Source organism: Calliphora vicina, chromosome 3 (assembly GCF_958450345.1).
Source record: "Calliphora vicina chromosome 3, idCalVici1.1, whole genome shotgun sequence".
NCBI lineage: Eukaryota > Metazoa > Arthropoda > Insecta > Diptera > Calliphoridae > Calliphora > Calliphora vicina.
In genome coordinates, this window is record NC_088782.1 from 7442501 (window position 1) to 7457698 (window position 15198).

The 15198-nt window shown below is 32.2% G+C and overlaps 2 protein-coding genes across 2 annotated transcripts in view; one reads left to right on the top strand and one right to left on the bottom strand.

Moving 5' to 3' along the window:
• Positions 1 to 11838, top strand: part of Oatp74D (Organic anion transporting polypeptide 74D) — a 25159-nt gene extending 13321 nt beyond the window's left edge. The window contains exons 2-8 of the mRNA XM_065502728.1: positions 6481 to 7801; positions 8703 to 9179; positions 9441 to 9804; positions 9980 to 10167; positions 10232 to 10399; positions 10466 to 10642; positions 10716 to 11838. Coding sequence (XP_065358800.1) covers positions 6778 to 7801; positions 8703 to 9179; positions 9441 to 9804; positions 9980 to 10167; positions 10232 to 10399; positions 10466 to 10642; positions 10716 to 10876 — 2559 coding nt within the window. The 5' untranslated portion in view covers positions 6481 to 6777 and the 3' untranslated portion in view covers positions 10877 to 11838. The remainder of the gene's footprint in view (positions 1 to 6480; positions 7802 to 8702; positions 9180 to 9440; positions 9805 to 9979; positions 10168 to 10231; positions 10400 to 10465; positions 10643 to 10715) is intronic.
• A 433-nt stretch (positions 11839 to 12271) lies between these two features.
• U4-U6-60K (U4-U6 small nuclear riboprotein factor 60K) lies at positions 12272 to 14382 on the bottom strand. Its single transcript, XM_065504617.1, has 2 exons — positions 12992 to 14382; positions 12272 to 12928 (listed from the first exon to the last, which is right to left on the bottom strand). Exons 1-2 carry the CDS (start codon positions 14205 to 14207, stop codon positions 12546 to 12548), a joined length of 1599 nt encoding a protein of 532 aa, XP_065360689.1. The 5' UTR covers positions 14208 to 14382; the 3' UTR covers positions 12272 to 12545.
• Between the last annotated feature and the right edge of the window lie 816 nt (positions 14383 to 15198).

Consider the following 15198-nt stretch of genomic DNA (forward strand, 5'->3'; position numbering starts at 1 on the left):
TATCTGTCTGTCTGTCTGTCCGTCCGTCCGTCCGTCTGTCTGTCTGTCTGTCTGTTGAAATCAGTTTTCTGAAGACCCCAGATATCTTCGGGATCCAAATCTTCAATAATTCTGTCAGACATGCTTTCGAGAATTTTGCTATTTAAAATCAGCAAAATCGGTCCACAAATGGCTGAGATATGAGGAAAAAACCAAGACAACCTCGATCTTTGACCTATTTTTTTACCTATATCTGGATTACTAAGACATTAATATAGACAATATGGATATCTAATGATAGATATTTCAAAGACATTTGCAACGACGTATATAAGACCATAGAAAGTTGGACCTACAATGGGTCAAAATCGGGAAAAAATTTTGAACCAGATTTTTTTTTTTTTAAAAAAAAAATTAAAAAATAAAAAAAAATTTTTTAAAAAATTTAAAAAAAAAAAATTTTTTAAATTTAAAAAAAAAAAAATTAAATTTAAAAAAAAAAATTTTGAAGTATAATTTGGTGAAGGGTATTTAAGATTCGGCACAGCCGAATATAGCACTATTACTTGTTTTTTTTTTAATTTTGTCCAAAATTTAATTTTCCCAATTTTTTTTCACCTCTGTCTCTGCAAAAAAAAAAATCATTTAAAACTGGTTGTAGAAAGTCAAAAGAACCATACGGTTCGATATTAATTTTTTGACGACTGTCATTTGCTGCATTTCTGTAACAATCTGTGATGTAATTTTTTTTTTAAATTTTTAAAATAAAATATTAATCACAAAATTATCTAGTTTCTGCAGTAATCAAAATATTTAAATACATTTTAGGTGTACTAAAAACAAATGGCATTAAAATGAACAATGAGAATTTTTCAATACCTTTCTTATTCCTGCAAACATTCTTAAATACTAAAATAACAATTAAGAGTTTAACTTCCGTAGATTTTGAATCCAAAAATAGTTTTTAAAACTGCTAAAAAGCTGAATTTTTAGTGAACACTGAAAACTGCAAGTACGATTTTAATTTTATTTGACTTATTTGGGATTAGTGTCCTAAAATTATACAAGAAGATTTGCCCTAGGAGCCGTTTTCAAAATAATTTGTTTGTATAGTAATGTTATTATTTATTTTACTCCATACTGAAGTAATAACATTCATTTTTGAATTAATTCGCGAATCATTCACACAAAAAAATTAAGTGAATGAAATTTGAGACAATTCAAATGAATTTGGTAAAAATGAATTGCAGATCGTTTCCAATTCAAATGAATTTGTAGAATTCGTTTCGAATTCAAATGAATTTGTCAAAGAGAATTGCAATTCATTTGAATTGAATTGATTTTGAATTAATTCAAATGGATTAGAAAAAGAATTAGCAATTCATTTCCAACTCATTTGAATTGACGAAAAAAAGATTTTACAATTTCTATAACTTAGATGCAACAGTCAAAACAGCAATTGTGGTATCTCTTCTTTGTCCACCAATTAAGTGTCTGTGGTTAAAGGTTTGAACTCAAATTTTGATATTGGAAAAGTATGCTGTTCAACAAATGTCTGATAAGGATACACCATGTTTTCTTTGATCAGGCGCGGATCCAGGACAAGGTTTTTCAATTTTTGTACTGAATATTTTGAATTTGGTAGGAGAAATTTTAATTTTTCATTCCCCTAGAGAACTGCTCTTGAATTCGATTGATTGCAATTCATTTTTGATTTCATTCATTTGAATTAATTCAAAATCAATTGAATTCAAACAAATTGGAAATGTATTGCAATTCTCTTTGACAAATAGATTTGAATTAGAAACGAATTCTACAAATTCATTTGAATTGGAAACGAATTGCAACCTTTTCTCAAATTCATTTGAATTGGAAATGAATTGAAATTTATTTCTGCCTAATTCGTTTGAATTGATTCAAATTTCTTTCAATTCTTTTTCGTTGTGAAATGAATTAATTCAAAATTTAGCTAATTCGTAACGAATTAAAATCAAAAAAGAATGATTCATTTACAGCTCTGAGTATTAAGAATATTATTATATATAATTTGAAAGTAGATTTTTAATTTGGCTCAAAATCATTTATTATAATTACTCTGTAATAATTCAAAAATACCACTGTAAATTTATTTTAGAAAATTGGCTAATTGGAATGCAGTATAGTAAAGTATACATAATAATGTAGGTTAAGTTAAGGGTTAGTTAGAACTAAAACCGATACACCAAGGTCATTGTGATATGGACGAAGTCCTCAATGACAAATTGCTAAAGGTTTTTAACGTTATTAAATCGACTGAGAGTAAAAAAAAATGTAATTGCATTAGAGTTCCTTGCCCTACTTCTATGACAGGCAGGCAGGCAGGCCAGGTAGCAAGCACTCTTTATAATTTACAATAACAATTACAATTAATTAAATAATAAATATTACTCGTAATTTATTTACAATAAACAACTAACTAGTTATTTCGTCTATTCGATTTGATTAGATAAATACTTACTATTTTTAATTGAAATTGTTACAAAATCTTGTATGCAACGTGATGCATAAACAAGTTTTTAAACGCACCTGTCTTTGGTGGTGGTATGGTATTATGATGCTGCTCTTGTTGCGGCTTTCTGTTGTTCCACCACAGACTACAACATACAACAACATACCATCAACCACATACATCCAGCAGCAGTAACAGCAGCAGCATACATTCACAACATCCATGATGCAGCATACTGAAAGTAAAATGCGGTCTAACCAGTCTTGAAGAAGCAATTTTTTTTTTATCATTTCCTAACGTAATCACTCTTCACTTTCAATATTTCTTTATTTATTTATTTCTTTATGGTTTAACAAAAATAAAAATAAAGAAAAAACACATATGTACTATGTATATTCAATAATATAGAGTAAATTGTGATGATGTGTGTAATTAAATATTTATTTAGTTAATAAGTTGAATAAAATAAATTGAAACGAGATAAGGAGACACTTGGTCCAATTTTTATTGTATATTCTTTTTTTTTTTGCTTAGCAGGTCCGTTGAACTACAGAACTCTGATTTATTATAGTGTAGGAATCCAAGTAAAGTTTTATATTATTTAAAATGAATGTAATGCAAAATGCATTCATAAATGAATTTGGCGAATTCTAGCTATCGTATCCATGCAAATATAGTTTAGAGTAAGTAGCTATAAAGTGTATAAAATAATCGCTAGTCATTAAAAAAAAATATATATATAAAATGCACTCATTTACTTATGATTTGATTTAAATGACATACAGAGTAGATAAGATAAAGTGTATCTAAATATGTACACGACACGGTACACCCAAAAAAAAAGTAATGAATTTATCAATTGCATATAAAAGAAGTGCCATATATACGAATATGTATGTATTTATTTATTTATTATTTATGTACATTAGGGTTCTCCCACAGCAATAAATTGCTAAATTAAGATCAATTCCAATATCAAAAATAGGATCAATTCCTACAATTTAAATTTAGAATTTGCCGTTAAATCAATATCAAAATACTCATGTGTACAACTGATATATTGATACTACATGTGGGTCCGTGGGATATCTCTGGGCTTTGGATTTTTGCCTATATACGAAAACTAACTAATAAGTATTCATTATTATGGTATTTACAAAACAATGGAAACTTAAAAACACTCTGGCCCTTTTAGCGACTCTGTATTTTGTTAGATATCCCTTGTTCTTTATTACTGCTTTTGCGATCTACAATTTTCCATAGGAATGGAGTTCGTAGATTATAAGGAAATGAATTTTGGAAATGCTACCATCTATAGGGTTTTCCAAAAAGGTAAAATATCTTGGGGTGCCACCTGATAGGACCCTCACTTGGAATTCTCACTTATCCAACACTATAAAAAAAAACTACTAGGGCAATTATGAATGCCAGCGACTTTTTGGTTAAACTCGGTGATAAGGCCCATAATAACATATGCCGCCTTAGCAATAAAGTGGAACAGATGACTCCGAGATCATTACTTGATAAGGTCTATCGCCTCATCTGTATTTCTATTACTGGGTCCATGGGGACCCAGATTACCCGGGATATCCCGTGTAGTGTCGGGTGATCTGGTTGGGCTCATGCGCTTTCTAGGCATCTTTGGGAATGATCCTAGTACTGCAGTATCAGACTACATGTCACCAACTTTGGTGTTACAAGGGAAGTTTAGGGTCCTTATATCTGAAAGGGCAGGAAAATGATGGTTCCCAACAGCCTAATGGTCATATTTATGGACCCAATTTTCAAAAGGTATCCCAATGGAAACATTTCCATCAATATATTTGGTTGTAGCAGCAGTGTTTTCTGAGTTGACAGCCCTTGGCCGAGTGAACTCGGGTCATTCCGGTGCGTAGAACCGGCTGTCGTGGGAATGACGTTCACGTTCATAGGTCCTGAACCGTTCTTTGGCATCCCACGTGGTTACACTATGGAACGTATTCGTTCTTGGGTTGAATCGGCATTTGCCTGATTTTAGGGTAATTTACCAGGACTTAGACAGTCCAAACGGTTCATTACTATATCCAAACGTAGATCTCAATTGTTGCTATCGCTCGGAAAGTGTGACAAGAGTAGCCCGATTTTGTTAATTTCATGATTCTTGCATTTAAATGTTATCAAAAACTAAATATATATAGTGGCAAGACCAAACAAAGTTTTTCATATATGTATTTTGATTCAAAACTTTATTATACCAGTTCAACATACATATTTTATTAATTTTTTGATACATAAGTTAGCAGTAATTATTTTATTTCAACTTTTTTATATTATAACAGACAGACCGACGGACCCAGCTAGATCGTCTTACAATAAACTACCAAGAATATACTTACATATACTTTTGTAAACTAATATTTCAAAGTGTTGCAAATGCAATGACAAAATCAATCTACTGTCATCTTTTTGGTGGAGGGTATAAAAATAATACAAATATTACAAAATTTCAAAAAACTAATTGAGGCACGTGTTAACGATATTATTCTAGCAGAACGTGTAATAATAATAATAACTGTGTTAAAATTTTGCAAATATTTTTTTTGTAGCGGTCTAATGTAGATTCTACAAAGATGACGTATATTATTATAAGAATTGCTGTTAGGAAAATTTTAGTTCGCTGTACACATGAACTTCTATTTTTTCGGTGAATATGTCAACAACAAGTTTTGATGAAATTCTTAATCAGCCCAATTATGAATAAAAGTTCCCCGGGAGTTTTTCCCCTTTTCCCATTTTTCCTATTCAAATTCAATGGGAAAAAACTCCCAGGGAACAAACTCCCGCGTAATTTTTTATTCATAATTGGGCTGAATATTAATATAAATTCAATTCCAAAATTCAATAAGACGGATACAATGTGAAGAAATATTTAGCCCTATATTCAAAAAGGATTATTAAAGTTATCAATGGTTTACAACCAGAATTTTTTATTGAAAAAGTGCTTAATAAACCATTGTTAAGTTTAGTAATAGATTTTGAATATGTACAAAGGAATTACGATTCCTTTGTACTTTGTTGCAGAATCTGAAAATCTAACTTGAAAATATTCAATTTTCATGCAAAACATTATTTATAGTCTTTTTTTTAAATCTTTTTTTACCAATTACTTTTCCAAATCAGATCGTTTGCATCAAAATGTCATCGATTTGATGTTGCATATTATGTTATAATTGCATATTGTGCTTTTATTTGCATATAATTTGCTTACAGGATTTGTACAGACATTTATTACATGAATACTGTTATTATGGCAATGTGTAAAGAAGTTGTGATTAAAGTTTTAAAAAAAAAATTCTAAAGAAGATTTGAGTCCAAAAAATTAATACAAATATAACAAAGTACATCAAAGATACAGAAACATATATGTATGTATGTAGTATATACATAAATATGGGTATGCATTGGAATCGGTAGCTCAACATTCATGCATATATGTACATATGTATATACATCCATACATACATATTTAAGTTATGTACTACATATGTACTTACATACATAGTACATGTGTGGGTTACTGATAAGATTTGTATGCAGCTCTGTGGAAGATTAGTTCAGTTTTCGCACTCAGCGCTGCTAGACGTGCATACTTGTGGAAATTGTTGTGAATTTTATTGTAGATTCTTAATAAAAGTAAACATTTTCAAGGTCATTCGATTTGTAGTATTATAACAAAAGTGAAAGCAAATTATACGAGTACCCGTACATTTATTTATTTATACATACATATGTACATGAATTTCATGACCTAATGTACGCATTTGTTCGTTTATTTGAAATGTTTAAATGTGCATACTTCACTATGCAAGCATTTGAAATGATATAATAAACTCCATTTGGAATTTATTTACGAACATACATACATATGACGATCTTCATTATTATCATAAGATCTTAATTAAATTGCATTTATATAAATATATGTATATGTATGTATGTATGTATATTAATTTTGATTCTTTTTATTCCAATAGATTCTGCCATACTGCCAATATTTTTAACAAATCTACCTCAAACAACTTAGTATGTACTAACTATAAACAAACGCACCTAATAAAATACCTACCTACTTTACTAAAAAAAAAGGATTCCAAAAATATCAAAGAAAAAACAAATCAGTCCGGTTTTATCATGGATATTAACATCTGGACGTAGCCCAGTCAACAGCAACATATCTAGCACCGATCACAAACAAATATTAAATGCAGCCATCCTAGATGTTGGACACAATTTTATAAAGTAATTGGATTTTTTTTAATAGACTAATAATTATGTATTCAGTGGTTACCAAAAATGTCGATAACACGACGAACAATGAACAAAACACTGGAGAATGCAATGCAGACAAATGTCATGAAAATATAGAACCGGCAATTGATAATATTCAGGTAGATAATGGTCATGTGAATTCGAATGCGAATGACAAACGTCGCGATTCAACACAAGTGTGGACACCTCTACTGGAAAATGGCAGTAAAAATTCGGCCTTGACTAAAGCGAATTTAGAAAAATTAAACCATACCAACGAATCAGGTGATGCTATTTACACCGGTGAAGTTAGTAATAACAACGATTGGAATGGCGATAAGATAAAGACAAAAGGTTTAGATAATTCCTTGCATCGTAGTAATAACAATGGACCTGTAATAAATGGAAAAACAGGTACTGCTACTGGACTGATAGATAAATGCGATGAACATGATCCACTAACTGGTTTGTATAAAGAGAAACCAGACATCAAAAACTATGCAGATGACAATTCGAGCATAGAGGAAGAAGGCTGCGGCCTATTTGGCTGCAAGCCCAAATGGGCTCGTAATTTTGCTTCCACACATATGTTTATGGTGGTCTTTTTGGTGGCCTACATATTGCAAGGCATGTATATGACTTATTTCGTATCGGTCATTACCACCATTGAAAAACTCTTTCAAATCAAGTCAAAAACTACAGGATTTCTGTTAAGTGCTAGTGAAATGGGACAAATAAGTACCGCAATGTTACTGACATATTTTGCTGGACGCGGCCATCGTCCTCGTTGGATTGCCTGTGGCATGGTGCTTTTTTCAATTGCTGCGTTTGCTTGTGCTCTACCTCATTTTATATTTGGAAATGAGCTGATACAGTCAACAGCTTTAATGAGTAAAAATAGTCCAATCAAAATGAACAATTCGGAAACCTCTTCATTAGCGTTTCATATGAGTGAACATAGTCACAACTCCTCTTCTATGATGACTGCTCGACACATGGAAATGAATCTCTGTCATGTTGACGATTATCCTCAGAATTCCACAACAGGTAAGTGAATGTTTCAATTCGTGAAAGTTATTAGATTCCTAAAAAAAATGTTAGAGAGGAAAAAAACAAAAAATTACAATTTTTAGTTTGTAAATAATTCGGTAGCTCGTGTATGATTGAAGATATCTTAATGCAATTCCACATAGTCAGTGCTGAGGAGTTTTTGAGTTGATTTGTATTACTGGGAATGGTGTTTAGTGGGCGAACACCCAAATTTGCTCATCTATTTTTTTTTAAAAATTACCAAAATATCTACCAATTAAGATTAAGAGATATGTATTTGTGTTGACAGTTTTTTTTAATATTAGTCCGACTTTTTTTTAGATCTCTGATCAAATTTTAAATAATATTAAACAAGTTTCTTCGGACCCGTATATATTTTGTATATGTTTCTGAAAGAAAACTTAATGTAAATTCGTATCAAATTAAAATTGGCTCACTTTAGGGAACAGGGCCCCGCTCAGCCCTCTCCAAACTAGACCAATTTTTAAGAAAAACTTCAGATTTATCAAACAATTTCTGAAAATCCAAACTAATTGATTGGAAATATTTTTAAAGATAAGTACTATGAAATTAAGACACCGAGTTAATTTTGAATGGATTAATAGAATTGTTGAGAGAATGTATTTAAATAGATTTTGAAACTTGAATTGAAAATTAATTCTTACGAACCTTTGATTACGTCAAACGGGTAATTTATTTATTTCAGTCTTAATTTAATCGAGCCCATATGGAAATACATAACCAATACAGTTGAATTAAATGGAAATTCCGATCGATATCGATCTTATATTTTGGTAGTCCTTTGATTTATGTACTTTGTTTCTAGTGGGATTATTTAATCTGAATTTATAGTTCCTTCCTAATTATGCTTTCTTTTTTAATTTTTTTTTATTTGCAGAGTGTAATGAAGATCGTAAGCTTGAACAAGTATCTCACTCGAAAATCACTGTTATTGTTCTATGTATATTTTTTGGAAGTTTACTTAGTTCAGGCATCGGTCAAACTGCGGTTTCTACTCTGGGAATACCCTATATCGATGACAATGTTGCCAGCAAGCAGTCGGCCATGTATATGGCCATTACAATTGGTGTTAGAATACTGGGACCCGCATCAGGTTTCATTGTGGGTTCAGTGTGTACGCGTTGGTATGTAAACTTTACAAATCCTGGATTTGATGCCAGTGATCCACGCTGGATAGGCGCCTGGTGGTTGGGACCTGTTGTAATTGGTAGCCTAATGCTGTTATCATCGATTGCAATGTTTTCGTTCCCAAAGCAATTGCGTGGTAAGAAGCCTCAACCGGGTGCGGCACAGGAAAAGTCGACGGTAACTTTGAAGGAACCAGCGGAGCCAGAAGAAAAGCCCCGTTTAAAAGGTAAATTGAACATGAAGGTCTAGTTTTTGATAGTTTAATGTTCATTCCTCAAAATTAATTAACTTATCTGATTATTAATTAACATTGTATCAACTAAAAACCCCACTCATAATGTTTAGCTACGTTTAACCAATAATATAGTTGAACAGAATTCCGAAAACTAGACCTAAGTAAAGCTATTAATAATTTATATTTTCACAATTTATAGTTATTTTTTAACCTAAAAACTAGACTTAATAATTTCTACAAATTAATTTCCAGATTTTCCAAAGACTGTTAAACGCCAGCTGAGCAACGACATATTAATGTTTCGGACAGCTTCTTGTGTCTTTCACTTGCTACCCATTGCCGGTCTGTACACTTTTTTGCCCAAATATCTAGAGACACAATTTCGTTTGGCCCCGTACGACGCCAACATGGTAGCCGCTTTTTGTGGCATTCTTGTCATGGGTATAGGTATTGTGGTATCAGGACTTGTTATATTTAAATTTAAGCCAACTGCGAGAGCAGTAGCGGCATGGATAGCATTAACAGCTTTGGTTTATTCCGCTGGTATGGTCATTCTAATGTTTGTGGGTTGTAATATGTATGACTTTGCCGGCTATAAACCAGCAACAAGTACATCGTAAGTAAATAATACGAATGCTTTGTTCTGGTACCAATCAGATTTGCAGGTCGTTGCTATAGACAACATTTCAGATTATTTCTGACCACAGCCTGTAAATTTGACAAATACTGGAACAATGTAAATATTCTGAAGGAGGTCGCTTAAATTTTCAATTACTTGTTTGTATTTTTAGTCCAGCTGTAATAGAGCCTGTTTGCAACGCTGTCCTTAATTGTACGTGTGATAAAGAACAATTCGCACCCATTTGCGGGGTCAATGGAAAGATCTATATTTCATCCTGTCATGCTGGATGTTGGGATTCAGGCATACGCAAGGAAGATAATCATACAGTTTTTTCTCAATGTTCTTGTATTCCGGACTGTGAGTACATACTTGTAACACCTAGAGTTTTAATGGTTTTTTAAATTTACAATTTATTTTGCAGTATCTGAAGGAAACGAAAAATATCCATATGAGGCAATTAGTGGTTATTGTGATAGCAATTGCAAAAACTTTATTGTTTTCATAATTATATTCGCAATTTGTGTTTTTATGCATTCAACTTCGGAAGTGGGTAGTATGCTTCTGGTAATGAGGTGCACACATCCTAAAGGTATAACAGTTAATTGCGTGTACTTGAATTTTATATAATATATTTGTATATATGCAATTTGTTTAGATAAAGCTATGGCCATGGGTTTAATACAATCGGCAATTGGTCTTTTTGGAAATGTTCCTTGTCCAATTATATACGGCGCTGTAGTTGACTCAGCGTGTCTCATCTGGAGGTCAGTTTGTGGCAAACATGGAGCTTGTTCTCTCTACGATTCAGAAACATTTAGGCACTATTTCTTAGGTAAGTTTGACAATCCACCATATTGGGCAAATTTGATAACAATTTATTATTTCTTATTTATTTATTTTCTTAGGCATAACTGCAGGTATAATGTTTCTGGCTTTCATAATGGACTTGGTGGTATGGAGTAAAGCGCACCGCATTGATATAGCGCCCGAAGAGAATGGCGAAAAGAAATCTCCCGAATCGGAATGTCAAAAACCAATGTCGGCATCACCTGATACTTCTGTTTAAACTGAAGACTACCTTATTTACCAATTCAGAAGTCAAGCAACTGAAAGTGGTATCATCATAATCAAATTTATGTACAGATCACAATATTTTAGTATAATATTAATTGTAAGATGATTATAAGACATTTTTTTTTTAATTTCCACAAGTTAAGCCATTTTCCCGCCAAAGAATACACACATTGTGTATTTTTTGTATTCTTAAAAATAAAAAAATGGCAAACTTTTAGAAATTAAAAAAAAATTTTATGTTTAAACTACTGTATGAAGCAGAGGTGTACCGAGTTAATAGTAAATCGGAAGACCCAGGATGCAATTTGTAAACGTTAATACATATTTTACCTATTACAAGGTCTGTCAAAATATTTTAAACAAAAATAGCATTCTTGCATTTAATTAGAACCACAAGAAACTCAACTATGTTAGCTGTGAAAATTTAACTTTAATAAATAACTTAATAACTGATTACAGTAAAAACACACACATTTTTATCTAGACACTTATGAAAACAATAAAATAACGAAGGTCAAGATCAAGTGACATTTTTTTGTAGACAAAATTAAATATTGTATATGTCTGCAAAAATATAGTCCATAGTATATTGTTACTCAATACAAATTTAATTTATTTATTAGTGTCAAATTTTTGCAACTATCGTATTTAAGTTGCTTGTATGTAGTTTCAAAAAAAAATATATATAAAAAAAAAACGTGGCAATGCGATTTTTGTTCATGTGCAATTTCATATAATTTAAGAATTTAGACTATAAGTTAAACTCATTTATATTGCATTTATTGATTGCTCGATCAATATGATTATAACAAACAACTAAAATAATCTCAGTCAAAAGATAATAGACTTGTCCTTATATTTAGCGAATATTTTATACAATACATACTATATATATTATAGATTGATTAACTCAAGTTCAATAAAGGAATGAAACTCAAACACCGCTAATAAAAATGTTTTCTTTATAGCGTTTATCTTTAATTAATAGAGCTATTCACGTCATCACATCACTTCATTATTAAGCCTTGAAAAACAACTCTTTTTTAACAATTCACAATGGTTGAAAATGTTGAGAATTTTTACATCCTTTTATCTTACATTTGTCACATAATTGTTCATATATTATACACATTAGACTGGGTCGATTGGCAAAACAAATTGTTCTACCCCTCAGAAATTGAACTATGATTGTTGTATAAGGATTCCCAAAATATTACGTTTTTGGCGATAGATCTAGATCCTTATAGATACGAAATTCAACTTTGCAATGTCGTAGACATCGATTAAGCTTATTGACATATTTATGTCATCAATATATTTATTGGGTATGAGAAATTGTTGCATACAAATTCGAGTTATATACTACACATTTTCTAAAATAAAATAATTTGTTGTGGGTTTAATAGATTAGTTTAACAATGTTTTTTTATTTATTTTAACAAAAAAAAATACAAACGATTAATGAAAAACATGTGTAGAAATATGGAGTTTGTTGTTTTGGGCTATGTTCAGTCAATAATAACATTTTCTAAAGTCTTTGAAAAATGTTGCCAATAATTTTGCAATACATCTTCAAAGTGTTATGAAATTTACTTGAAAGTGATAATTAACAACTTTAAATAAAATCTAGACTATTATCTGTAATTAGAATAGAATTGGGATTAACTTTCGGGAGACCATAACTTAAATGTACGATCGAAGGATGTGGTAGCTATATATTGCGAGTCTGGTGATATATCTAATGAAACCACTTTGCCATCGTGACCCTGCAGAGTTTTAAGCGGCTGCCAAGTTTTGTTTGACCATATTTTAGTAGTGCAGTCGTAAGAACATGTAACGAGAAAACTGCCACCGTCACCTTGGTACTTGACGTCAGAAATAAGATTTACATGAGCCGGTATTGTGTATACTGATTGACGACGTCGCAGATCCCATATTTTGCAAGTGTTGTCTTGCGAACCGGTTGCAATGTGATAGCCATTGGGTGAAAAGTCCGCACCGAATATAGAACCCAAATGTCCTTCCAAAAACATAATACAGCGACCTTAAAACGTTTTAATTTATGGTTAAATGAATACGTAAATGAAAGTAAAGTTTAGATAAAAACCTGTTCGTAAGTCCCAAACTCTGCCGAAAGCATCCAAGCCGCCTGTAACTATAACACTTCCTTCCGATTGAAAGCTTAAACAATGTACAGCCTTTGCATGACCTTCCTGATGAAGTACTTCAGTCTTTTGCTCCAAGTCCCATAAGCGCCACGATGCATCGTAACATGCTGTGGCTAGGAAACGTCCAGATGGATGAAAATTTAATTTCGACACTCGATGAGGCATATGGCCCGTTATGTCTGCAATTGATTCCTCTGAATCAAATCCCCATAGCTTAACGGCACCATCATGGCCTCCAGAAGCCATAGCCACCACATTTTTGTCCTCAAACGATACTCCGGGACGAAAAGCTACTCCTCCCACATAACTCGTATGGCCACGCAGAGTCTGTTCTAACTTGCAATCGGGTACCCGCCAAACTTTGCATAAACCTGACCAAGACGATGTCATCAAGAGAGATGAATCATGATTGAAAGCGCATCCTCCCAGTGGCCGGGTATCACCTACCTGACTGGAATATGGAGCCAAAGATTGTAAGCGTTTTTGCAATTCCACCATGCGACCAGCTCTGGTAGCACTCGGTATTTCAAGAGCCTCCTTAGCTTTCTCTAAACGTTCCCTCGCTCTGGGTAAAGAATAATCGGCAATCCATAGCCGTGCTATTCTAAGTGTTTCTGGTCCCTCGTGGTACCATGTTGTCTCCTGTTCTTTTTGCAATTGCTTTCTTTCTTCTTCTTCAGCCAATTTTTGTTTTATAGCATTTTCCCCCAACGATGCTAATAATTCTCTGAGACGCCTTCTGCGCTCAGCAGGTCCCTCGCCAAAATAACAAATGGGCTCATTAAGCTGTCGTAAATTCCGTTTGATTTCGGCATCATCGGTAGAAACGTTAATTTGTCGAGCTCGCTTCTTGCGCTCAAATTCTTCTAGTAGCGCTACTTTATCCTTTGATATTTCTGTTTCCAAATCGAAGTAGTCATCGTCAATTTTATTTGCTAGGGCGGCGGCAGTAGGCGGAGGTGCAACTGTTGTTCCTTGTTTTTTCTGTTCATCATAATCTTCATCTGACTCGATATCCTCCAGTTGGGATGATGTCGTTGCAGCAGTAATATTCGACGTACCCCCTGACAGCATACGTTTACGCTCGGCGTCCTCTAGTGAACCATAATAAAGAGTTCTTTGCCGCTTAACATATTGTACATCGTCATCGGACATTTTCTACTCGTGACCGAACAAAAATAATAAAATAAAAAACTAAACAAAATCCAAAAATACGCGTTTGATTGAAACTAATAAAATCTATGATTTTGCCAAAAATTTCTAATTTGTTTAATAAACCCAAATAAAATGAATACAAACGATAAACGTACATAAAAAACCACCGGCAAAAGCGCGATGGCACGCAGTTGTTTTTACAGACCAAATGTTACAGTGATGTATATTTAGGTATGTTAACAAAATACTACTAAATATTAGTTTTGAATTCCAATATTATTTTTGAATTAAAAATAAACATTTTTTTGACTCTCCTTAAGTTGGTTGAATTAAACTCTCAGCGAGGACGGCTGTGATCATTCAAAAAAGGTCCAGAACGGATCACTGATGGACGGCAGATACAAGAAGGCGCAATATTATCAACACTATCTAAAGATTTAACTCTATTTAATGCTTATATCAATGTAAAATTTAAATTATCTTCACTTGGAATAAAAATATAAAAAATAAAAATATTTTTTTTTATAAATCGGGAACTTAATTGGACATTTTTAGATTAATCTAAAATTTATCTCCAATATTAAAAATTGGAGAGTGAAGATGGCGGTCATATTCCCTTAAATGGGACCCATTTATGTTAAGTGTTCTTTACGAGCCCGAAGAAATTTTTTCTATAAGAGAATTTTGATGTGCGTAACTTTTTATAGGGACCAGATAACTGTATGGAACTTTTGTCTAATTTATTTAAAACTTTATCAGGAATATAACTAATATTTCAAAAAACTTTTCTAAGCCAATGTAGATCTGTCAGATTAACAAATAAACAGAAAAAGTCGGCCAAAAATTAAAAAAAAATTATGACATAAATATTTCTTGAACTAAAACATATAACCCACATGCAAGCGTATTTTTGTAGATATTAGGTCTCCAATTCTGAAACTAGCGGTCCTTAATAGTATTTAATTTGTCTAGAAATATTGAGACCAACTCC

Bases quoted from the DNA above. Each gene is read 5' to 3' on its own strand.
- U4-U6-60K (XM_065504617.1), bottom strand. From the start codon at position 14,207: ATGTCCGATGACGATGTACAATATGTTAAGCGGCAAAGAACTCTTTAT. The intron at 12,929-12,991 runs GTTTTTATCTAA...AAACGTTTTAAG, and splicing joins AGTTTGGGACTTACGAACAG to GTCGCTGTATTATGTTTTTG.